Source organism: Cicer arietinum, chromosome 4 (assembly GCF_000331145.2).
Source record: "Cicer arietinum cultivar CDC Frontier isolate Library 1 chromosome 4, Cicar.CDCFrontier_v2.0, whole genome shotgun sequence".
NCBI lineage: Eukaryota > Viridiplantae > Streptophyta > Magnoliopsida > Fabales > Fabaceae > Cicer > Cicer arietinum.
The window spans coordinates 62980113-63004996 of record NC_021163.2 but is presented as its reverse complement, the minus strand read 5'-3'; the positions used below and the strand labels follow the sequence as shown (position 1 = coordinate 63004996).

The 24884-nt window shown below is 29.1% G+C and overlaps 2 protein-coding genes across 3 annotated transcripts; both read right to left on the bottom strand.

Moving 5' to 3' along the window:
* Nucleotides 1-7897: 7897 nt before the first annotated feature.
* LOC113786268 (triacylglycerol lipase OBL1-like) lies at nucleotides 7898-9030 on the bottom strand (the record flags this gene model as incomplete). The annotated part of the gene is made up of 2 exons (XM_027333629.2): nucleotides 7898-8308; nucleotides 8413-9030. Coding segments are annotated over 2 exons (897 nt in total), but the record flags the coding sequence as incomplete, so codon positions are not given.
* A 7075-nt stretch (nucleotides 9031-16105) lies between these two features.
* Nucleotides 16106-22790, bottom strand: LOC101488872 (triacylglycerol lipase OBL1-like). Of its 2 annotated transcripts, XM_073367163.1 has the most exons (4): nucleotides 21038-22790; nucleotides 20866-20943; nucleotides 19860-20768; nucleotides 16106-19748 (listed from the first exon to the last, which is right to left on the bottom strand). In XM_073367163.1, exons 1-3 carry the CDS (start codon nucleotides 21617-21619, stop codon nucleotides 20712-20714), a joined length of 717 nt encoding a protein of 238 aa, XP_073223264.1. In that variant the 5' UTR covers nucleotides 21620-22790; the 3' UTR covers nucleotides 16106-19748; nucleotides 19860-20711. The 2 variants fall into 2 exon arrangements, with proteins under 2 accessions (XP_073223264.1, XP_027189315.1); XM_027333514.2 differs by having other exon boundaries at nucleotides 16111-19748; nucleotides 19860-20943.
* Nucleotides 22791-24884: the final 2094 nt, after the last annotated feature.

Below are 24884 nucleotides of genomic sequence, written 5' to 3'. Positions count from 1 at the left end.
ATTGCATAGAGAGAGCACTAATTGGTGACTTATATTGTGGTGTTTCGCTCTCAGAGCATCCATAAAAAGAGGTGTGTCCTTTATTTAATTTTGTGTTAAAGGTAAAGTAAAACAATAAGATTGTGTCATAATTAACCTCATCTAAGCACAGTTTGCAAGAATGGGACAAAACATACGAAGGAAATAAAATCCAAATATAATCATAACCCAACATGTGACCATCAACCAATACAAATTGGACACCTATTCAATACCACCCAAAAAAAAAAATAAAAACATAACCCATGTTCGTATAATTAGCAACACACATATTGCAAAATAAATTAATATTGGCAAAATATAATGTTATAGAATTGGTAGTAGGATGTCTCATGAGCACATTTGAGTTGGTAGATGTAATATCATTGCTATGTTGAGGTTGGGATTCAAATATGAAGTTCTCTTCTACGTGAATTTAGTCATTACAATATTCATATTAATCATTTAAAAATATTTATCAAAACTTATAAATGATATTTATATTTATTGGTTTACAATTTGAACACGTGTATAATCTTAAAAATAAGATATTAAAATTTATCTACATAATCAATGTATTTAATTTTCTTTATATAAAATGTAATTTAGATAATTATTTATTGAAATATTTTGATTAGATCTTAATATTTTAAGATAGTAATTTAAGAAAAAAATTTAAATTTAAAAAATTACATATGTAATTTAATAATTTTTAAAGATTAAACAGTACAAACGAATGTAATTTAAAAAATAGAATTAAAAAGAAAAAAAAAACTTAAAAGTACTTAAATAAAAATTAAATTAAACTTAGAAGGACTAAATTTGTATTTTTATCTAAATTACAAAATCAAAATGTGAAATGTGGTTAAACAATCAAATTAGGAAGCTCAATGGTAAATGGTGTTAGTCGATGATATTAGGTAGCTGGTTACCTTGAAGTTGGAGAATAAATAATAAGTGATATATAGTTATCTGGTCTTCATGTTTCAAAGGGTTTGAAAACAAAAATAGTTTCAATGAGTTTTTACGGGTCAAATATAGATAGGTTTTGTTGACTCTAGGATTGTCTAAAACATCTTGGACACTAAAATTAAATTTGATATCTCTTATTTTGAACAATATTCTCACATTTTTTTTAAAATTCAATTTTATCTCTATTATTTTTATTTTGTCTCATTAAAAATTCTTAGATCTGTTTCTTAAATCATACCAATTTTTTTTTTTTTTGAAAAAAATCATTTTCAAAATTTCCATACACCAAAAATCGATTTCAAAATTTATAAAAGGAAAAATAAAACAGTATACGAATTTTTTTACGAACAACAAAAAAGTTGAAAAAAAATAACAAAACAATGGAATTAATTTTGTGCAAGACCTATATGTGATTCAATAAAAAATTTAAACTAATCATGAAACCATTTTGACAGTAAATTATATGTTTTATAAATTATTATGATAATAAATTGTATTTTGTATAGACTATTTTGATTAATTGATAAATTAATTTATAGTTTTTGTTGAGTTAAGGACTAAAACAACAGCGCCCTATATTTATTGGGACTAAAATGATAAATTACTTGATCAATAAAAAAAGAAAATTTCTTTATTAAGATTCAACAATTTTTATATATAAAGATAATTGTAATACATTATCTTCTGTCTACCGTACTCAAGCTATTCTTAAAATTTTATTGCTACAACCTTATTTCTAATTAAAAGCTAAGATACATTTTTTGTTTGACTAACCTAACATACATTTTTGGTCAAACAAAAAGCTATATAACAAACATTTAAATGAATAAAATACAAACTCATTGAAGTCGCGGACATGGTGGAAATATATTGAGCATGATCATCTTTCATTTCTCATCTGTACCATGTAAACTTCTGGGAAGGATCCAACCACTAGAAATATTAATATATAGGATTTAATATATTTTAATTTTTTTAAATTTATATAGTCTTCTCAAAAAATTCTTTCGAAATCCTTTTAACTTGTTTTTTTTACTAATTTTAGTACTTATTTTTTTTTTATTAAAATTTATGTCGTATATTTTAATTGACTTTATCAATGACATATCATTTTTAAGACTTTAAAATATTATTAACTTAATAATTTAATTATTTAATTTTTATTTAAAGTTATAGATAAATTAATAAAGATTTAAAATTAAATAGTTAAATTACTAAATTAATGATAGTTTAAAGTGTTATTAATAATATATGTCATAAAAAAATCAATTAGAATATGCGACATAAACTTTTGTAAAAAACAGAGATTAAAATTAATAATAAAAATTTAAAAAAACCAAAATTCAAAAAAATTATTGAAAGAGATTAAAAAATAAAAATTAATATATTTAAAATGACTAAAAATATATTTAATAGTAATATATATAAATGAATATAAGAAAAAAATGGAGAGAAGAAGAAACATATGTATTAGAGATGTGGTAACAAAATGGGTAAAATTGGGAAGTTTGAATAGCTTTTTGACCGGATTTCTTTGTTGTTTTGTAAAATATTTAACGATTCTAAAAGCCAAACTCACAAGTCACGAGTTAAATAATAGAAAAGAATATTGCAAATTTCAAATGTTCTCACAACCTTTATACAAAATTGTCACACATTCGAAGTATTTTGTCTCATTAATATTGTAGAGATACTCTTCCATCCCTAAATTGTGGTTTTTTAAATCGTGGACTCCCAAATAAATAATAAATTTAGGTTGGTTTAGTTTTTTTTTTTAATCTTTCATTAATTAATTTAATGCACATTTTTGAGTTGTTAAAGATAAAACAAAAAACATAATTAATTATATTGTGATTTTTTTAAAAAAAAGCAAAACTATTGAACAAAATAAAGTGTTTAAATAATCGAATATTAAACACCGAGTAATTTTTAGATTGTTGAAAACTCAAGACAAAAATGTACTACTATAACTTTGTTAAGGAATCCAACAAATAAATCAAATGTTTTTAGAGTTAAATTTGACTTGAAGATATGTTGATCAGAATGTTGAACTGTGTGTAGGTGTTATTTTTCTGAAACTATACGAATTAAAGGAAAACACCCACCACTACTTCATGTAGAAAATTATACCATGTATCTCTATTTTACCTATATCTGACGATATTTTAAAATGTCAATTTTATCTTTAATTTTTTTACTATTTTATTAATTATCAAATAATTTAAATTTTTTGATACATAAAAGATTTTTGAAAATTACTAGAAAATTTTTTATAAGATTTTCGTTACAAAATATTAATCGAAAAACTTTAAAAAGTTTTTTAATATATAAAATTAAAAAAGTTGTGTATCAGTAAACTCATTTACTGGATAACTAATAAAAAAGTTTTTCGATACACATATTTTTTTTAAAAAATGAGTTAAAACATTAATTAAATAAAAAAAAAATTATAAAAAAAAATTAAAAAACTTCCGAAAAACTTGGTTTCAAGTTTTTCGATAACTATCTGAAAATTTAAAAAAAGTATTTTAATACCCAACTGTATTTCAAAAATGTTGAAAAAAGTTTGCCGATAGTTCTGGAAAACTTCAAATAAATTTTTTAGTACTGGAAATACTGAAAATAAGTTTTTCAGAGTGTATATTCTATACCGAAAAACTTTTAAAAAAAATCCAAAAAAACAAAAAGAAAAAATTGACATTCACTTTTGTATCAGAAAAATCAAATGATAAAAGAGTAAAAAATGGTAAATTTTAATATTTATATAAAAGCATAATTGTTAATTTATTGTTTTTGTGGGGATATAAATTAAATTTGAGAGGTACATGGTATAATTTCCTTTATGTATTGCAAAAATATCAAAGACCTAATTGCAACATTTGGATACTATTTACACTTATTTGAATAATTGGGCTTGAAAGTTGTCATTGGACTACGGCCCTTGGGTTGAGAGTATGAGTTGCAAGGTCAGAAACTAAACTTACTTGAAATTTTTTTATAAACCTTCACAATTATTCTCCTATTTTATATTTTACATAAACTATTTATTTTATCTTTTTTTTATTAAAAATATTGTTCCACTTCCATCATCTTTAATTGTATTTTAAAAATTTAAAAATTTTAAGTATATAAGTGTGTACTGGAAATTTTAATTAAGTTTTTCATAACACAAATGTGTTCTAAAAAATTTAGAGTTTAATTTTTTGAAATATTTTTGTGTACTGAAAAACTTAAATCTTAAGTATTCCAAACACATTTGTATCAGAAAATTTAAAATAAATTCGTTAGTATACAGTTTTTGAATTTATTGTTTTAAAAAAAATTGTATGTACTGAATTTTTTTTGAAAAGTTTCTAGTTAGTAAAAAAAAATTGAAAAAAAATGTCATGTGTCTTAAAATATTTAGAGTTAATTTTTTTTCAAATAGTTGTGTGTTTTGAAATATACAAAGTCAAAGTTTTTAGAAGCATATTTATGTATCAAAAAACTTATTTTATATTTTCTGATTCACACTTTAACAATTTGTATTTTTTTAATAAATTTAATAAACTGAAAAACTTTTTAAAAGTAAAATGAGATTTTTAATAAAATGTAGATGTAAGAGTATGTGTGAGGGTATAACAACTTACTTGGATGACCCAACAATATCAAACCGTAGCCCATCTTAATAAATGGGCTTCAAACCCGTTATTTAAATATTACTATAGATTAAGTATGTATTTTTTTGGTACAGATTAAATTTGTATTAAATCTCTATAAAATCTAAAACTATTATTTTTAATCTTTATAAAATAATTTATTTGACTTTTAATTCTTATGATATTACATTCTGTCATGTTTACCACATTGTAAACATATAATGTAAAAACTCAAGAATCAAAACTACCATAATATTGGAGTTAGAAACATAATTTTATAGAAATATTTATCATAACTCAAGAAATAAAACTAACAAGATATTGGACTTAGAAACATAATTTTGAGCGTATTTCGTATAGAAATTTTTATCATAACACATAAAATGCATCTATAGTATTTTGATTTTATAGAGACTACGATTGTTGACGGAAAACATTATAAATAAAAGATAGAGTTTATAAAGACTAATCATCAAATTTTAAAATTTTTACAAACATTAAAGATATATTTTAACATTCTATTTTACAAAAATGATAGCAACACTACACTCTATAAGATACTTTCTCTTTGTAAAAATTTGTTATTTGTGTATTTCTTGTGTGTCTCAAACAAGATCACACATTTTTTATTTATAATGAGGTTACAATAATTACATTCAAATACTAGGGGCCTGTATTTGACTAGAAGTTCTACCATTGAACCTAGGAAATTGTACAGTCAAAGAATATCATACTTTGAATTCTAACACTCATCCTCAAGGTGGAGCATACATATCATATGCACGCTTGTTACATATAGATTCAACTCAAGGACCCCTAAGCGACTTAGCGAATATGTCAGCCAATTGATCATTTGATCCAACAAAATTAGTTGTGATTTCTCCGGAAAGAACTTTGTCTCTTACAAAATGACAATCAATTTCTATGTGCTTTGTTCTCTCATGGAAGATCGGATTGGAAGCAATATGAAGTGCAACTTGGTTATCACAAATTAGTTTCATTACGTTGACATCTCCTAACTTGAGTTGTTTGAGTAACTGTTTTAACCATGTAAGTTCAAAATCCGTTGCAGCCATAGGACGATATTCTGTTTCTGCATTCAATCTTGCGACTATGTTTTGCTTCTTGCTCCGCCACAATATCAAATTACCTCCAACAAGGACACAATACTCAGAAGTGGATCTTCTATCTGATGGTGATCCTGCCCAATCAACATCAGAGTAGCCAACAACATCAGTATTATCCTTGTCTTCATAAAGCAATCATTTGCCTGATGCATTCTTGATATACCTAGAATATGAATCACAACATTCCAGTGACTATCACATGGAGAATTCGGAAATTGACTTACTACACTTACAACAAATGTAATACCAGGTCTAGTTACTATAAGATGATTAAGTTTGCCAACAAGTCGTCGATATCTACCAGGGTCTTGCAATGGCTCCCCCTGACCTGATAGAAGCTTGACGTTGGGATCCATAGGAGTATCACGCGGGCGAAAATCAAGCATGCATGTTTCTTCAAGTATATCAAGGGCATATTTTTGCTGAGTAATTGCTAAACATGTCTTAAACTGAGCAACCTCAATCTCCAAAAAAAAATTTAGCGGCCCCAAATCTCTAGTCTGAAAGTTTTGAGACAAATGTTGTTTGAGTTGATGAATGCCAACCTGGTCATTACTTATGATGATGATGTCGTCAACATAGACAAGCATGTAGATGCAAGTGGTTGGTGAAGAGTGCAAGAAAAAAACCGAGTAATCAGCTTCATATCTAGTCATACCATACTTCTGAAGCACGATACTAAACCTCCCAAACCAAGCACGAGGAGAATGTTTCAGGTCATATAGAGATCGACATAATCGACATACCAAGTGAGAGGAACCGCTAACAGTGAAGCCTGGTGGTTGTGCCATATACACCTCCTCTTGTAACTCTCCATGCATGAATGCATTTTTTATGTCTAATTGATGGAGTGACCAATGGTGAATAACAGCTATGGCAAGAAAAAGTCGGACGAATGCGATTTTGGCAACCGGAGAAAAGGTATCCCCATAGTCAAGACCAAAGATCTGTGTGTATCCTTTTGTGTGGTAGTTTGCATTTGCACCTTTAGTTTGATGTACTCATTATATTTTGTGGTAGAAAACGTGACTTGATCACTTGTGTCAAAGGCCTCAATTTTAGCAACATTAGCGACTCTAGGCTGCAATTGATTAGCTTTGGTGCGACATTGTGCTTCAACGTGGCCAAAACGGTTGCAATAGTTGCATCGAGTTCGACCACGATTATGTCCACGCCCTCCTCCTCTACCACCTCGTTGATAAGAATTAGAGACGAGTGCAGTAGATTCAACTGACACATTGAGAGAAGCAACGACTGGAGCAAGAGCTGAAGGGGCTGAAAGACGCAATAATTGTTCACAAACAGTTTCATATGAGGGAACAGTAGAACTAGATAGAATTTGATTGCGAACTGAATCAAGATCTGGTGTAAGAACCGCAAGGGCCATAACCATAAAGAATTTTCCACGTTGTTCAGCATGTGTTTCGGCACTGTCAGTATAGGGCATAAGTGCATCAAAATCAGCAATCAAACTATCAAGCTTACCTATGTAGCTTTGCATATCCATTTCTTGTTTCTTCATGGAAATAAGATTAGAGACTACAATATATAAACGATTAATGCCATTAGAGTATGTCTTCTTCGCCTTTGCCCAAACATCATAACATGTTTTAAATGAGCAAAACTGAGATTGAAGTTTGACATCGATTGAAAACCAAAGAACGCTGCATAGAGAGGCATCAATCTATTTCCAATTGTCTTGATCTTTGGCAACGACATCCTTGGACTGTTTGAGCAAATGGTCTTTACGACCTTGTCCTTGGAACCAAAGTTCAGCGGATGCTGCCCATCCTGCGTAATTGGCTGCACCTACCAATTTTTTGCACGGAATCAAAGGAAGTGTGGTGAAACTTAACACGAAAGAGGAGGCAGCAACAGATCCAGTGTTGGACATGACAATCAACTTAGGTGAAAGAGAAGAAAAGATGTTGAAAAATCACCAAAAGTTGAAAAATGACCTTGGAATGTGCCATAAGGCCCTGAGCCACGACTGACTTTGAAAAATTGGTGGCCAGGTGTGTCACCGTGTTCGCTGAAGTTTGGCAGCGCAAAATAAAAAAAAAAAAATCACCATGTCTGCCTGAGGATTGCACGACGGTCTGTAGTGGTGGGTTGCACTAGAATAGTATACACACAGCTGGAACACATAATGTGGTATAGGAGAGTCCCTATCATTGGATCACCCACCAATTATGTAATAATATTAATGCACCAAGTCAAATAATCCAACATATGAGTCCAATATAAAAACTAATTATAACAAAGTCATTGATATTAATCATCTTTGGAATATTGTGGTCTTTGAATCTCTAGATGTTCGTTTAAGGATCCCAATCGGGTAGAATTGACGTAATCATTAGGGATATGAGCTGGTATTCCTGGAATTATCAATCCAACAAGCCTGAATATCGTCATGAACCAATTCTGTTTATACTCTCTACCTACAACAAATGGTAGAAGGAAACCTCTAATCACCTCCCAAACTGCATTTAAGATCTTGGGTATCACCCAAAACAAAGAGAAATAATTCTTGTTTGGCTCCTCCTCTAGAATCTGCATTTTATTACATGAAAAATAAAATAAAATAAAATCATTGAATCAGACTATAAACAAAACACATAAAAGAACATAAACTATCGAGTATTCAGATTTCATACATGCCCATGGTATAAGCTATTGAAATAAAGACAAGGACTGAAGTGCTTAAAGAAAATGGATTTGTCATCATAAGGGATTCTAGGCACCAAATCATTAGAGTAAACATATCTCATATGCTTCACATCATACTTTTTCATCTTTTCCACCATGAATTCCCCAAACTTCTTGTCTCCAACTCTTGGTTGCCCAAAAGTATAAACACCTTCAAACTTATCCAACAACCATTCTTCCTCATGCAATATAAGCATAACAACAAAAAGAATAGCCAATGCTCCTCCCAAACTATGCCCTGTTAATATGAACTTTGCATCCTGATTTTCCCTAAACACTCGACTTAGCTCGTCTCTAATTGTGTAGTAAGCATAATGATGTGGGCCACTCTCATCTATTTCTTTGGGCCATCCACGGCTCCTTTGAAGGCCCAAAGCTTTCATGAACCCACCATGTATCTTACCTACGTCGGGTAGCTCATACCATGAGATATCAATGTATGTTCTCCATTGCTCAGCATCAAATGGATGTGTACCACTAAATGCAACCGCAATCAAGTTGGGATTAGACTTGGTATCTTGCATTATCATGGCTTTTGTGGTTCCATTCTTTTGGTAATTTGCATGTCATCATCATTTGGGTGGTCAAGTATCTTCCCATTGAAATAAGTTGCTAACCAATTGTGCTTATCCCAATTGAGGACTCAAATAAAATAATAAATTCAATGTAAAATGATACCCCTTCTCCGACAAATATAAAAACAAAAAAAGTCATTAAGATATTAGTTAATCACTTTTAATCTTGTTTTATTAACTCAACAAATACTAACTTATCCTATCTTATACTCCTTATATGTTAGTATAACTGAAAGATCCTCAAAATTAATCTAAAATTTACCTAAAAGGGTTCTATCATTTGCAATGGGGAAAAAAGAAATCTAAACGTAAGGTACCCATTGGACACTTCCGATAGGGAATCGTCCAAAACTTAAATCAGCAAAGAACGTGAATGTGATGGAGAAATATATCAAAAAAAGGAAAAATTTAAATGAATGATAGTCATAAAAGAAACGTAAATTTATGAGTTATATTAATTATGAAGCACACGTGTTTTTAAAATTAGGCGGATCTATGTGTGACACCTAATCAAAAACAACTACAAGAATAAATATTTGTAAAAAAATTAAAATTGAAAAGTTTTTAAAAGTAATATAATTGTATTTAAATTAGACATTTAAAAAGATCCCGCATATGTTCACCTTCTTCCCCAATCTTCAATGTGGTCAATTAAGGGAGTTAAACATCTTAAATTTGATTGCACAATTTCTAGTTTTTTTTTATATTTTTTATTTATTTATTTTTTCTATAGTAGACATATGAATGAAGGGAAAAGACTAATGTATATATTGGTTTTAGATTTTTTTTTGTGTGATAAAACAAATTTCTCAATTTAGACCAATAATGACGTTGATATTATGTATTGTTTTAGTTGTGTATTTTTTACGGCGTTTTAAAGATTTTAGAGGTTTTTTCTAATTTTAAAAATTAAACCTTAATAAAAAAAATTAATAATTAAAAAAATTAATGAAATAAATTTTATTTTAAGTACACATATCATTTTACATGATACACATAAACTTTACACATAAAAATTTACATGATGCATGTTATTTGGTTATCTCATGTAACAAAATGTACATATAACATGTTACGTTAATATATTAGACTCAAATATACATTTAGCCAACAATAACACAACACAATAACCATAATTTTACTCATAAATGAATGAATTATATAATTCAAAATTACAACTACATACATTATATTATCTATATTAATTAACATATTACAATATTTATATTAATTAATATATTTATTAATGTTATATCAGATTTAGTCGGAGTTTATCACAACCTATTAACATATATTAACATATATCAAAGTAGAATTATTTCAAATAATTTAATTTTTACAAACAATCGTCTTATACAGTTATACTTATACGAGTTTCTTATTATCAAAACTTAATACATGTTGAAAGATGGAGAAAAACTCTATTCGAACAAAATACAATTTTACTTCTAGTGATTAAGAGGGGTGGATGGTGGTAGTGCGCTAATAGAATGTCTACTCGTTCTCTCTACTGTACAAGTTAAATGCCTTTGCTATATGAGCATATGTATCACAGCCTAAAACATCTCTGTCATAATCAATGTTATATAATTATGATGATGATTTGATTTTTTAACCATATCAAACTATTAATGACTAGCCATTTACATCAAAAGATAAACATGTTAGGTGACCATATGTTAGGATACATTCCAAGAAACAATCTTTTTGGTGGAAACTTCCTATTTGTTATTACAATATTTAATCGGTTTTATTTATTTTAATTAAAATTATTGCAATGTAATTAAATCATATAATAATTATCCGGGTACGCCAATGTAAAATATACATGTGTTTTATACACTTCATATTCATATTGATTCATATATTTTATATATTTTAATTTCTAAGAAGTCAACTTATGAAAAAAAATTATAGTGCAAGTTGCATGGAATAGATGATTTATCTATCTTTTAGAAAATAGGAGTGCTTATAAATCACGATTCTTAATTCTAATTAGTTAATGAAATTCTTTTATATACAATAAAAATAAAAAATTAAATAATATTAATAGATTATTTTTAATTTTTAATTTTATTGTTGTGTTTCCAAACATTTTAAAATTAGAGTGGTGTATAATACCAAAATAATTAAATAATGTCACCAAATTTTATTTTGAGTAAAAAAGGTTCTAATTACTTACAGTTCAAGAAGTTGTATAGCCCCAAAATTTTCATCTCCAACCATTATATAACATGAAAAATCCATAAAACAAATTAGTGTTGTTATTTACTTTAATAAAACTATATACTAAATTCTTAGCATGTCCACTATATAAGAAGTTTAAGTAATTAATAACATAAATGTTTTTAAAAATAAAAACTGATATCAAACTCATATTTTGTAGTTAAAATTTTGTGTGAATAAAATTAATTAGTAGAACTTACACACCAATGATTTGTAACTGCGTTGATAATGAATTGCTCGTTCTCGTAGGAAAATTTAAAAGGCATGATAAATAGTAACCCTTTGTAGTTGGCATGATTACGATGAATATCTAAATCAACTCGTTTGTCAAGGAGACCCACCACTAATAAAAACTCTGCCGATGATCTCTCCGGTGTTATTACCTTTCTTGGACCACATATATATATTCCTTAACAATTTTTTTATATTTGTTTTTGAAAATCATCTAAATTCTAATTATAACAAAACTGTTTTTAGTGACTTTTGAAAAAGAGAGATCAACTTACTTTAAGAATAAATCTTCTTAGTCAATTTCTTTAATTTTTTTAAAACATTCAATTTTATCGATCTAAGCCGAGTTGTTAAACAATATTAACAATTAAGCTCACAAAGCTGTCTATCAACTCAAAATTGTTACTATGTAATTTGACAGTTGATATTTTTTTTTAAATTATATCTTTATTTAAAATCATTTAATAAAATATTAAATAAGTTTTAAATTGAATAATAATTTATAGAGTTAATTATGAACTTGTGATCTGACTTGATGGTTGAATTTATGAATTTCAAAAAGTTGACCCCACTTTTACATCTGAAAAATAATGTGATTTTATATTGAATTGGTGGATCAATGAAAAGATTAAAAAAAATATTGTTATTTTTACAAATAACCACAAATTAATTTCTATTTTGTAAAAAAACCACTGATAATAATAATAATAATAATAATAATAATAATAATAATAATAATAATAATAATATATGTTTTGACTAAAAAATATAATAATAATGATAATAATAATAATAATAATAATAATAATAATCTCTTAAACAAACTATATCCTTAATCATTTTTATGATAATTTGTTCTTATCAATGATGAATAGATAGACAAACAAGTCATGTAATTCACACATGCTTAAATATGACATGCAAGACTACAAAATGATATTCGCAATATTATGAAAGAAACAAAATAGTAAGAAAAAGAAAATAACAAAATTAATGAAAGTGGGCATGCGAAAATCGTGGAAATTTATAACAATGATGAAATGAACCTTTAAAAAAGTTGAGCACGAGAGGAATGAAGCCTCCATTACTTGATAGACGATTGAGCCACAATTCCAACATGTTTCCAACTATTTTCAAGGAAGGACCTAAGAAAACAAAAAGAGGTGCCTCCATTACTTGATAGACGATTGAGCCTCAAGTCCTTCTGTGCAATCAATGAATCTTCTATTCGTTAAGTTTGATGAAAATAAGAGGTGCACTAGTTCCACAATACTTGCTTCTTGTAGCTTAAGCAATATATAATCTCCATAAAATGCTTGTTTGGAACCCATTGCTTGAAGAAATGCCTTCGATCTAACCAAATTATAAGCAAAAATATAAATGATATATTATTTATAGCGTAAACGCGTGTCACACATTACATTAAACTAGTGTGTAACCCGTGCGTGTCGCACGCACGGAAACAACATACGATCTTAATAAATAAATTATTATATTAATATATATATATATATATATATATATATATATATATCATCAATTCACATAAATTTTATTGACATTAAATATATAAGTTGACTTAAGAAAACAATCTACAATAACAAAGAAAACTATGATTATCTTGTATCTTTGAATTTGCATGTTAGTCGTTATTAATCTTTCATATGAATACTTTGAATTCTTTTGAATTTGAATGATATTTAATAATAAATTTAGAATGTAAAATGTATAATATATTAGTAAAATTAAAATGTAACCATTTAAAATGTAACAATTTAATATATTAGTGTTTGAAGTTTGAAAAACATTACTTCCAATAAAAACTGTGGAATAGATGTAATGAATTATATTTTTTTTTAATTCATAAATAAATTTTATATTTATTTAAATAAATTATTATTTTTCTCTTTAATATTTTGGAAATCAAGTCGAATTCATTAAGAAGCCTCAATAAAATTTATATTTACTTAAATAAATTATTATTTTTCTCTTCAATATAACTATGTGTCAATACTGTCTAAGACAAATCTTACATAGATATACAATTTTTTGAGACAAAATTTAGAAACATAAACCATAAAAATTATATATATAATAAAATAGTAATATTTTTATAAATAAAATAACAATGACATATTGAAATAAATTCAATTCATGTGAATATATTTATTTCAATATATATACCAAAAGTAATTATGTATGTACCATTTTGCAGATTCAATATAAAGTGGTATCCCATTGTTCCATATACGGGAGAGACTGAGACCAATCTAGTTTCTAATTCTCGGACGACCACTGTACTATTTTGCAAATGCTCCAGAGTTAGACGCATCAGAGAACGAAAGTTGTACACAACTCTGTCACGAATAGTAGTCTCAAGTCGAGAAATAAATTAATATCATAACAAGTAAGTTTTTGTATAATTTAAAACTTTGAATTTATAAAAAAAAAAAAAATTAAACCTTGAAATAAGAGGTGCACTAGTTCCACAATACTTGCTTCTTGTAGCTTAAGCAATATATAATCTCCATAAAATGCTTGTTTGGAACCCATTGCTTGAAGAAATGCCTTCGATCTAACCAAATTATAAGCAAGAATATAAATGATATATTATTTAGAGCGTAAACGCGTGTCACACATTACATTAAATATATTGCATTTCAAGTATATGAAATGGAGAGATTTAGAAAATATTTATTTTCATAATGTTGATTATCATCGTACATATATATAGGTTCATGCTGCTAAGGGGAAAGTTATATTATGGAAAGAAGAAAAAATATGTATCCACCCACCATTGACACGTCATGAATAGTTTAATTGATAAACCAAGATAAAATAAATATTCACAACTTGAAAGATGCGAATAAATGTAAAGGTATTTCTTGTATTTGGAGATATATGTATCATTAGTAATTTAGAAAAATTACTTTGAGAGTGTGATAATTTTAACAAAATTATATTTCATAATTTTTTGAAATTGGAAAACGAAATTTTTTTTTTTTATATTATGAAAACACGATATTTAAAAAGGAATAAAAGAATTATAAAAAATAAAAAGTAAAATATAATTTTGAAATTAATATATTAAACTTAACTAATAAGCAATCAAGTTATAAAAAAAAAAAGCAATTACAATAATTTTTACTTATATAATTAAATGTAAAATTAAACTAACACAAAAGAAATAAAAATTAGTATTTTTTGACTCAAGAAATAAAACTAATTAACAAAATTTATTTGAAAACTTGAATCATATTGTACTAAACATACTATCAATATCTTTTTTTTTAAATTATTAAAAATTGATTGTCCATTTTGTTTAAGAATTTTGTCTTATTAATTTTTATTTCTAACAAAGCTCCTTCAATTGTCTTGAAAATTTAAAATATCAAAATAAGATAAAAAAAAATCTATCAATTAAGTGATAAATTTTTACTTTCTCATTTCTACTAATTTTTTACAAATAATTTATATATATATATATATATATATATTGATGTTTTATATAAAATTTAATTGTATAAATTGGCGTTTATTGATGATAAAATAAGATTACCACTGAAATAAATTTACACTCATTTATAGAAAATACAGAACTCGCATTCACACTCATTTATAGAAAATACAGAACTCGTATTCACACTCGTTAAGTTGAATTCCCTACCAATAATTAGAGAGGCTTATTCCAAGATATTTCCTCATATCCAAAAAAATGAAAAGTCTTTATCTTTTCCTCTCCCACCCCCAATATCACTTTCCCATTTTATTTCTATAAATAAACAACATAATTGATAAAAATGTTATTTATTTTGAGCAGAGCCGTCCAAAGGAGAGGCACGTCAAGCCTTGCTTTAGTTCTTGTCAAAAAATATTTTTTTACTCTTTTTTCAAGCATAAAGGTCCAATAATAAATTATAAAAAATATTTTATTACACAAGAAAAGCCTAAAGAAAGTTTTAATTTTTAATTTTTGGCAAAATCATTGTTTATTTGGATTGATATTTTTCAGTCTAAAAAATATCATAGTGCAACCTTCTTCTTAATTTTTGCTATCAACCAATAAAATCTTATATAAATTAAATAAAACATATTTTTGTTGCAAATTATTTAATAATCTTCTTACTACAACTAAATTAGCTAAGGAAGATAGTAGGGATTAGAAAAATATTAATTATAAATTGAGAAATTACGAGACAAAAAGTGAGCACATTGCCCACATGAGAAATATTAGTTATAAATTGATAAATTAGAAGACAAGTCGTGAACATATTGCTAACATGAATTGTTGGAGTGATAGTATACACACTATTTCCTTCTTATGAAAAATTTTACATGAGTGATTGATGTATTATTTTATTTTAAAAAAAATATAGAAAAAATAGATTTGAAAATGCTATTAATTCTACTAAAGAAATTTTCTATAGTTATTAAATAAAATATTAATAATTTATTTATTAATTTTTGAAAAAATCTTGTCTAATAGTTTCATTTTAGACCTCATAATGTGTTGGGTCGACCTTAATTTTGAGATGTTTACAAATTTGACAATTATTATTGCATAGAGAGAGCACTAATTGGTGACTTATATTGTGGTGTTTCGCTCTCAGAGCATCCATAAAAAGTGGTGTGTCCTTTATTTAATTTTGTTTTAAAGGTAAGGTAAAACGATAAGATTGTATCATAATTAACCTCATCTAAGCACAGTTTGCAAGAATGGGACAAAACATACGAAGGAAATAAAATCCAAATATAATCATAACCCAACATGTGACCATCAACCAATACAAATTGGACACCTATTCAATACCACCCCAAAAAAAATTTGAAAATGATAATCCATGTTCGTATAATTAGCAACACACATATTGCAAAATAAATGAATATTGGTAAAATATAATGTTATAGAATTGGTAGTAGGATGTCTCATGAGCACATTTGAGTTGGTAGATGTAATATCATTGTTTGAGTAATTGTTTTAACCATGTAAGTTCAAAAGCCGTTGCAGCCATAGGACGATATTCTGTTTCTGCACTAAATCTTGCGACTATGTTTTGCTTCTTGCTCCGCCACAATATCAAATTACCTCCAACAAGAACACAATACTCAGAAGTGGATCTTCTATCTGATGGTGATCCTGCCCAATCAGCATCAGAGTAGCCAACAACATCAGTATTATCCTTGTCTTCATAAAGCAATCATTTGCCTGATGCATTCTTGATATACCTAAGAATATGAATGACAACATTCCAGTGACTATCACATGGAGAATTCGGAAATTGACTTACTACACTTACAACAAATGTAATACCAGGTCTAGTTACTATAAGATAATTAAGTTTGCCAACAAGTCGTCGATATCTACCAGGGTCTTGCAATGGCTCCCCCTGACCTGATAGAAGCTTGACATTGGGATCCATAGGAGTATCACGCGGGTGAAAATCAAGCATGCATGTTTCTTCAAGTATATCAAGGGCATATTTTCGCCGAGTAATTGCTAAACATGTCTTAAACTGAGCAACCTCAATCTCCAAAAAAAAATTTAGCGGCCCCAAATCTTTAGTCTCAAAGTTTTGAGACAAATGTTGTTTGAGTTGATGAATGCCAACCTTGTCATTACCTGTGATGATGATGTCGTCAACATAGACAAGCATGTAGATGCAAGTGGTTGGTGAAGAGTGCAAGAAAAAAATCGAATAATCAGCTTCACATCTAGTCATACCATAATCATGGAGCACGGTACTAAACCTCCCAAACCAAGCACGAGGAGAATGTTTCAGGTCATATAGAGATCGACGTAATCGTCATACCAAGTGAGAGGAACCGCTAACAGTGAAGCCTGGTGGTTGTGCCATATACACCTCCTCTTGTAACTCTCCATGCATGAATGCATTTTTTATGTCTAATTGATGGAGTGACCAATGGTGGATAACAGCTATGGCAAGAAAAAGTTGGACGAATGTTGATTTTGGCAACCGGAGAAAAGGTATCCCCATATTCAAGACCAAAGATCTGTGTGTATCCTTTTGCCACAAGACGAACTTTTAAGCGTTCAATCTTTCCATCAGGCCCAACTTTGACTGTGTAGACCCAGCGACACCCCACTGTGGTTTTGCCATCATGTAAAGGTACTAAATCCCATGTCCCATTGGAGTGCAAAGCAGTACATTTCGCCTATCATTGCTTATTGCCAGCAAGGATCAGACATAGCTTCACCTGTAGTTTTCGGAATAGACACAGAATCCAAGGAAGCATAATAGGATGTAGATAATTGATTATAATTAAAATGACAAACATATATAGGATTAGGATTTAGAGATGACCTGTTACCTTTACGCAGAGCAATGGGTAGCTCTGGTGTAGGATGCAGAGAGTTAGAGTCAGGTAGAGCAGGGGATGAATCTTGAGTAGCGGGTGGTGGACGGGGCCTTCGTTGGTAGGTGCGTGGGGTGGTGCTACATACAAGGGTGGGAATGGAGACATGGGTGGGTGCAATGGGGAGATTAAGGACCTCTGGAGAGAGAGATTGTGACTGACCAGAATAATTGAACTCTTTTGCAGTAGAGAGAAAGAAGGGGCGAGTCTCAACGAAACTGACATCGGCAGAGACAAAGTATCGTCGAAGATATGGGGAATAGCACCGAGAAAAAGAAACTTAAAGGATTTTGCAGCCAACTTATCTTTCCCTGGAGTAAGGTCATGAACAAAACATGTGCACCCCAAGATGCGGAGTGGTAGGGTATAAAGATGTTGAGGAAACAAAAGAGAATGTGGTACCTTGTTTTCAAGTACAGAGGAAGGTATGTGGTTGACTAAGTAGCAAGCTTTGAGAATTGCATCTCCCTAAAAACGAGGAGGTACATTATTGTGAAGGAGCATAGTACGAGCCGTTTCCACCAAGTGTCGGTTCTTTCTCTCAGCGACACCGTTTTGTTGAGGGGTATGAGCACACGAAGTTTGATGGAGGATGCCATGTGAAGTCAAAAAAAATTGACAATACGTAGACAAATATTCGCGAGCATTATCACTTTGCAATATCTTTATCTGAGTACCAAATTGTGTGTTTATTTCTGAGCAAAAGGTTTGAAATTTTGAGAAAACATCTGAGCAGTTTTTCATTAAAAATATTCAAGTGCATCGGGAAAATCATCAATAAAAGTAACAAAATATTAAAAAATCCAAACATGAAACAACACGACTCGGATCCCAAATATCAGAATGAACTAAAACAAAGAGGAGACACAACTCTTTTATTGACTCTGTCAGGAAATAAACTCCTAGTATGTTCCCAAATTGACATGACTCACACTCTAAGGTAGACACTTTTAACAGACTCGGAACCATAAGATGCAACTTTTGAAGGCTAGGATGACCCAAACGTTGATGGATAATATGTGGAAACTCGACGGCGAAACATGCAATAGGCGTTGTAGGTGCCGAAAGGTAATATAGGCCTTAAGACTCATTCCTTACTCCAATCGTCGTCCCAGTACTCCGATCCTGCACAAGAACATAACCATTAGCAAATGTAACAGAGTAAGGTAGGGTACAAGTGAGTTTACTGATGGATATTAAGTTAAATGGACAACCAGAGACATAAAGCACATAGTCCAAAGAGAGTTTGGGTAGGGGATTTGCTCGGCCAATACCATGACATTTGGTTTGTGACCCATTAGCCAAAGTAATACTAGGTAGTGTGTCCATATAAGTCAAACATGAGAAAAACAATTTATTACCAGACATATGATTAGAGGCGTCTGAGTCAAGTATTCAAGGTCCAAGTGAAGAAGATTGTGTAACAAAGGCAATAGGATTACCGATATGAGCAATAGAGGCAATTTGTGTGGTAGTTTGCATTTGCACCTTTAGCTTGATGTACTCATTATATTTTGTGGTAGAAAACGTGACTTGATCACTTGTGTCAAAGGCCTCAATTTGAGCAACATTGGCGACTCTAGGATGCAATTGATTAGCTTTGGTGCGACATTGTGCTTCAACGTGGCCAAAACGGTTGCAATAGTTGCATCGAGTTCGACCACGATCATGTCCACGTCCTCCTCCTCTACCACCTCGTTGATAAGAATTAGAGACGAGTGCAGTAGAGTCAACTGACACATTGAGAGAAGCAACGACTGGAGCAAGAGCTGAAGGGGCCGAAAGACGCAGTAATTGTTCATAAACAGTTTCATATGAGGGAACAGTGGAACTAGATAGAATTTGATTGCGAACTGAATCAAGATCTGGTGTAAGACCTGCAAGGGCCAGAACCATAAAGAAATTTCCACGTAGTTCAGCATGTGTTTCAGCACTGTCAGTATAGGGCATAAGTGCATCAAAATCAGCAATCAAACTATCAAGCTTACCTATGTTGCTTTGCATATCCATTTCTTGTTTCTTCATGGAAATAAGATTATAGACTACAATATATAAACGATTAATGTCATTGGAGTATGTCTTCTTCGCCTTTGCCCAAACATCATAACATGTTTTAAACGAGCAAAACTGAGATTGAAGTTTGACATCGATTGAAAACCAAAGAACGTTGCATAGAGAGGCATCAATCTATTTCCAATTGTCTTGATCTTCGGCAACGACATCCTTGGACTGTTTGAGCAAATGGTCTTTACGACCTTGTCCTCGGAACCAAAGTTTAGCGGCTGCTGCCCATCCTGCGTAATCGGCTGCACCTACCAATTTTTTGCACGGAATCAAAGGAAGCGTATTGAAACTTAACACGAAAGAGGAGGCAACAACAGATCCAGTGTTGGACATGACAATCAACTTAGGTGAAATAGAAGAAAAGATGTTGAAAAATCACCAGAAGTTGAAAAAGGACCTTGGAATGTGCCATAAGGCCCTGAGCCACGGCTAACTTTGAAAAATTAGTGGCCAAATGTGTCACCGTGTTCGCTGAAGTTTGGCAGCACAAAAAAAAAAAAAATCACCATGTTTGCCTGAGGATTGCACGGCGGTCTGTAGTGGTGGGTTGCACTAGAATAGTATACACACAGCTGGAATGGAAAAGCACAGCTGGAACACATAATGTGGTATAGGAGAGTCCCTATCCATTGGATCACCCACCAATTATGTAATATTATTAATGTACCAAGTCAAATAATCCAACATATGGGTCCAATATAAAAACTAATTATAACAAAGTCATTGATATTAATCATCTTTGGAATGTTGTGGTCTTTGAATCTCTAGATGTTCGTTTAAGGATCCCAATCGGGTAGAATTGACGTAATCATTAGGGATATGAGCTGGTATTCCTGGAATTATCAATCCAACAAGCCTGAATATCGTCATGAACCAATTCTGTTTATACTCTCTACCTACAACAAATGGTAGAAGGAAACCTCTAATCACCTCCCAAACTGCATTTAAGATCTTGGGTATCACCCAAAACAAAGAGAAATAATTCTTGTTTGGCTCCTCCTCTAGAATCTGCATTTTATTACATGAAAAAAAAAATCATTGAATCAGACTACAAACAAAACACATAAAAGAACATCAACTATTGAGTATTCAGATTTCATACCTGCCCTTGGTATAAGCTATTGAAATAAAGACAAGGACTGAAGTGCTTAAAGAAAAGGGATTTGTCATCATAAGGGATTCTAGGCACCAAATCATTAGAGTAAACATATCTCATATGCTTCACATCATACTTTTTCATCTTTTCCACCATGAATTCCCCAAACTTCTTGTCTCCAACTCTTGGTTGCCCAAAAGTATAAACACCTTCAAACTTATCCAACAACCATTCTTCCTCATGCAATATAAGCATAACAACAAAAAGAATAGCCAATGCTCCTCCCAAACTATGCCCTGTTAATATGAACTTTGCATCCTGATTTTCCCTAAACACTCGACTTAGCTCGTCTCTAATTGTGTAGTAAGCATAATGATGTGGGCCACTCTCATCTATTTCTTTGGGCCATCCACGGCTCCTTTGAAGGCCCAAAGCTTTCATGAACCCACCATGTATCTTACCTACGTCGGGTAGCTCATACCATGAGATATCAATGTATGTTCTCCATTGCTCAGCATCAAATGGATGTGTACCACTAAATGCAACCGCAATCAAGTTAGGATTAGACTTGGTATCTTGCATTATCATGGCTTTTGTGGTTACATTATTTTGGTAATTTGCATGTCATCATCATTTGGGTGGTCAAGTATCTTCCCATTGAAATAAGTTGCTAATCAATTGTGCTTATCCCAATTGAGGACTCAAATAAAATAATAAATTCAATGTAAAATGATACCCCTTCTCCGACAAATATAAAAACAAAAAAATCATTAAGATATTAGTTAATCACTTTTAATCTTGTTTTATTAACTCAACAAATACTAACTTATCCTATCTTATACTCCTTATATGTTAGTATAACTGAAATATCCTCAAAATTAATCTAAAATTTACCTAAAAGGGTTCTATATTTGCAATGGGGAAAAAAGAAATCTAAACGTAAGGTACCCATTGGACACTTCCGATAGGGAATCGTCCAAAACTTAAATCAGCAAAGAACGTGAATGTGATGGAGAAATATATCAAAAAAAGGAAAAATTAAAATGAATGATAGTCATAAAAGAAACGTAAATTTATGAGTTATATTAATTATAAGCACACATGTTTTTAAAATTAGGCGGATCTATGTGTGACACCTAATCAAACACAACTACAAGAATAAATATTTGTAAAAAAATTAAAATTGAAAAGTTTTTAAAAGTAATATAATTGTATTTAAATTATACATTTAAAAAGCTCCCGCATATGTTCACCTTCTTCCCCAATCTTCAATGTGGTCAACTAAGGGAGTTAAACATCTTAAATTTGATTGCACAATTTCTAGTTTTTTTTTATATTTTTTATTTATTTATTTTTTCTATAGTAGACATATGAATGAAGGGAAAAGACTAATGTATATATTGGTTTTAGATTTTTTTTGTGTGATAAAACAAATTTCTCAATTTAGACCAATAATGACGTTGATATTATGTATTGTTTTAGTTGTGTATTTTTTACGGCGTTTTAAAGATTTTAGAGGTTTTTTCTAATTTTAAAAATTGAACCTTAATAAAAAAAAAATTTAATAATTAAAAAAATTAATGAAATAAATTTTATTTTAAGTACACATATCATTTTACATGATACACATAAACTTTACACATAAAAATTTACATGATGCATGTTATTTGGTTATCTCATGTAACAAAATGTACATATAACATGTTACGTTAATATATTAGACTCAAATATACATTTAGTCAACAATAACACAACACAATAACCATAATTTTACTAATAAATGAATGAATTATATAATCCAAAATTACAACTACATACATTATATCATCTATATTAATTAACATATTACAATATTTATATTAATTAATATATTTATTAATGTTATATCAGATTTAGTCGGAATTTATCACAACTTATTAACATATATCAAAGTACAATTATTTCAAATAATTTAATTTTTACAAACAATCGTCTTATACAATTATACTTATATGAGTTTCTTATTATCAAAACTTAATACATGTTGAAAGATGGAGAAAAACTCTATTCGAACAAAATACAATGTTACTTCTAGTGATTAAGAGGGGTGGATGGTGGTAGTGCGCTAATAGAATGTCTACTCGTTCTCTCTACTGTATAAGTTAAATGCCTTTGCTATATGAGCATATGTATCACAGCCTAAATTACATCTCTGTCATAATCAATGTTATATAATTATGATGATGATTTGATTTTTTAACCATATCAAACTATTAATTACTAGCCATTTACATCAAAAGATAAATATGTTAGGTGACCAAATGTTAGGATACATTCCAAGAAACAATCTTTTTGGTGGAAACTTCCTATTTGTTATTACAATATTTAATCGGTTTTATTTATTTTAATTAAAATTATTGCAATGTAATTAAATCATATAATAATTATCCGGGTAGCCAATGTAAAATATACATGTGTTTTATACATTTCATATTCATATTGATTCATATATTTTAATTTCTAAGAAGTCAACTTATGAAAAAAAAATTATAGTGCAAGTTGCATGGAATAGATGATTTATCTCTTTTAGAAAATAGGAGTGCTTATAAATCATGATTCTTAATTCTAATTAGTTAATGAAATTTTTTTATATACAATAAAAATAAAAAATTGAATAATATTAATAGATTATTTTTAATTTTTAATTTTAATTTTATTGTTGTGTTTCCAAACATTTTAAAATTAGAGTGGTGTATAATACCGAAATAATTAAATAATGTCACCAAATTTTATTTTGAGTAAAAAAGGTTCTAATTACTTACCGTTCAATAAGTTGTATAGCCCCAAAATTTTCATCTCCAACCATTATATAACATGAAAAATCCATAAAACAAATTAGTGTTGTTATTTACTTTAATAAAACTATATACTAAATTCTTAGCATGTCCACTATATAAGAAGTTTAAGTAATTAATAACATAAATGTTTTTAAAAATAAAAACTGATATCAAACTCATATTTTGTAGTTAAAATTTTGTGTGAATAAAATTAATTAGTAGAACTTACACACCAATGATTTGTAACTGCCTTGATAATGAATTGCTCATTCTCGTAGGAAAATTTAGAAGGCATGATAAATAGTAACCCTTTGTAGTTGGCATGATTATGATGAATATCTAAATCAACTCGTTTGTCAAGGAGACCCACCACTAATAAAAACTCTGCCGATGATCTCTCTGGTGTTATTACCTTTCTTGCACCACATATATATATTCCTTTCAATTTTTTTATATTTGTTTTTGAAAATCATCTAAATTCCAATTATAACAAAACTGTTTTTAGTGACTTTTGAAAAAGAGAGATCAACTTACTTTAAGAATAACTCTTCTTAGTCAATTTCCTTAATTTTTTTAAAACATTCAATTTTATCGATCTAAGCCGAGTTGTTAAACAATATTAACAATTAAGCTCACAAAGCTGTCGATCAACTCAAAATTGTTACTATGTCATTTGACAGTTGATATTTTTTTATATATTTTTAAAATCATTTAATAAAATATTAAATAACTTTTAAATTGAATAATAATTTATAGAGTTAATTATGAACTTGTGATCTGACTTGATGGTTGAATTTATGAATTTCAAAAAGTTGACCCCACTTTTACATCTGAAAAATAATGTGATTTTATATTGAATTGGTGGATCAATGAAAAGATTAAAAAAAATATTGTTATTTTTACAAATAACCACAAATTAATTTCTATTTTGTAAAAAAACCACTTATAATAATAATAATAATATATGTTTTGACTAAAAAATATAATAATAATAATAATAATAATAATAATAATAATAATAATAATAATAATAATAA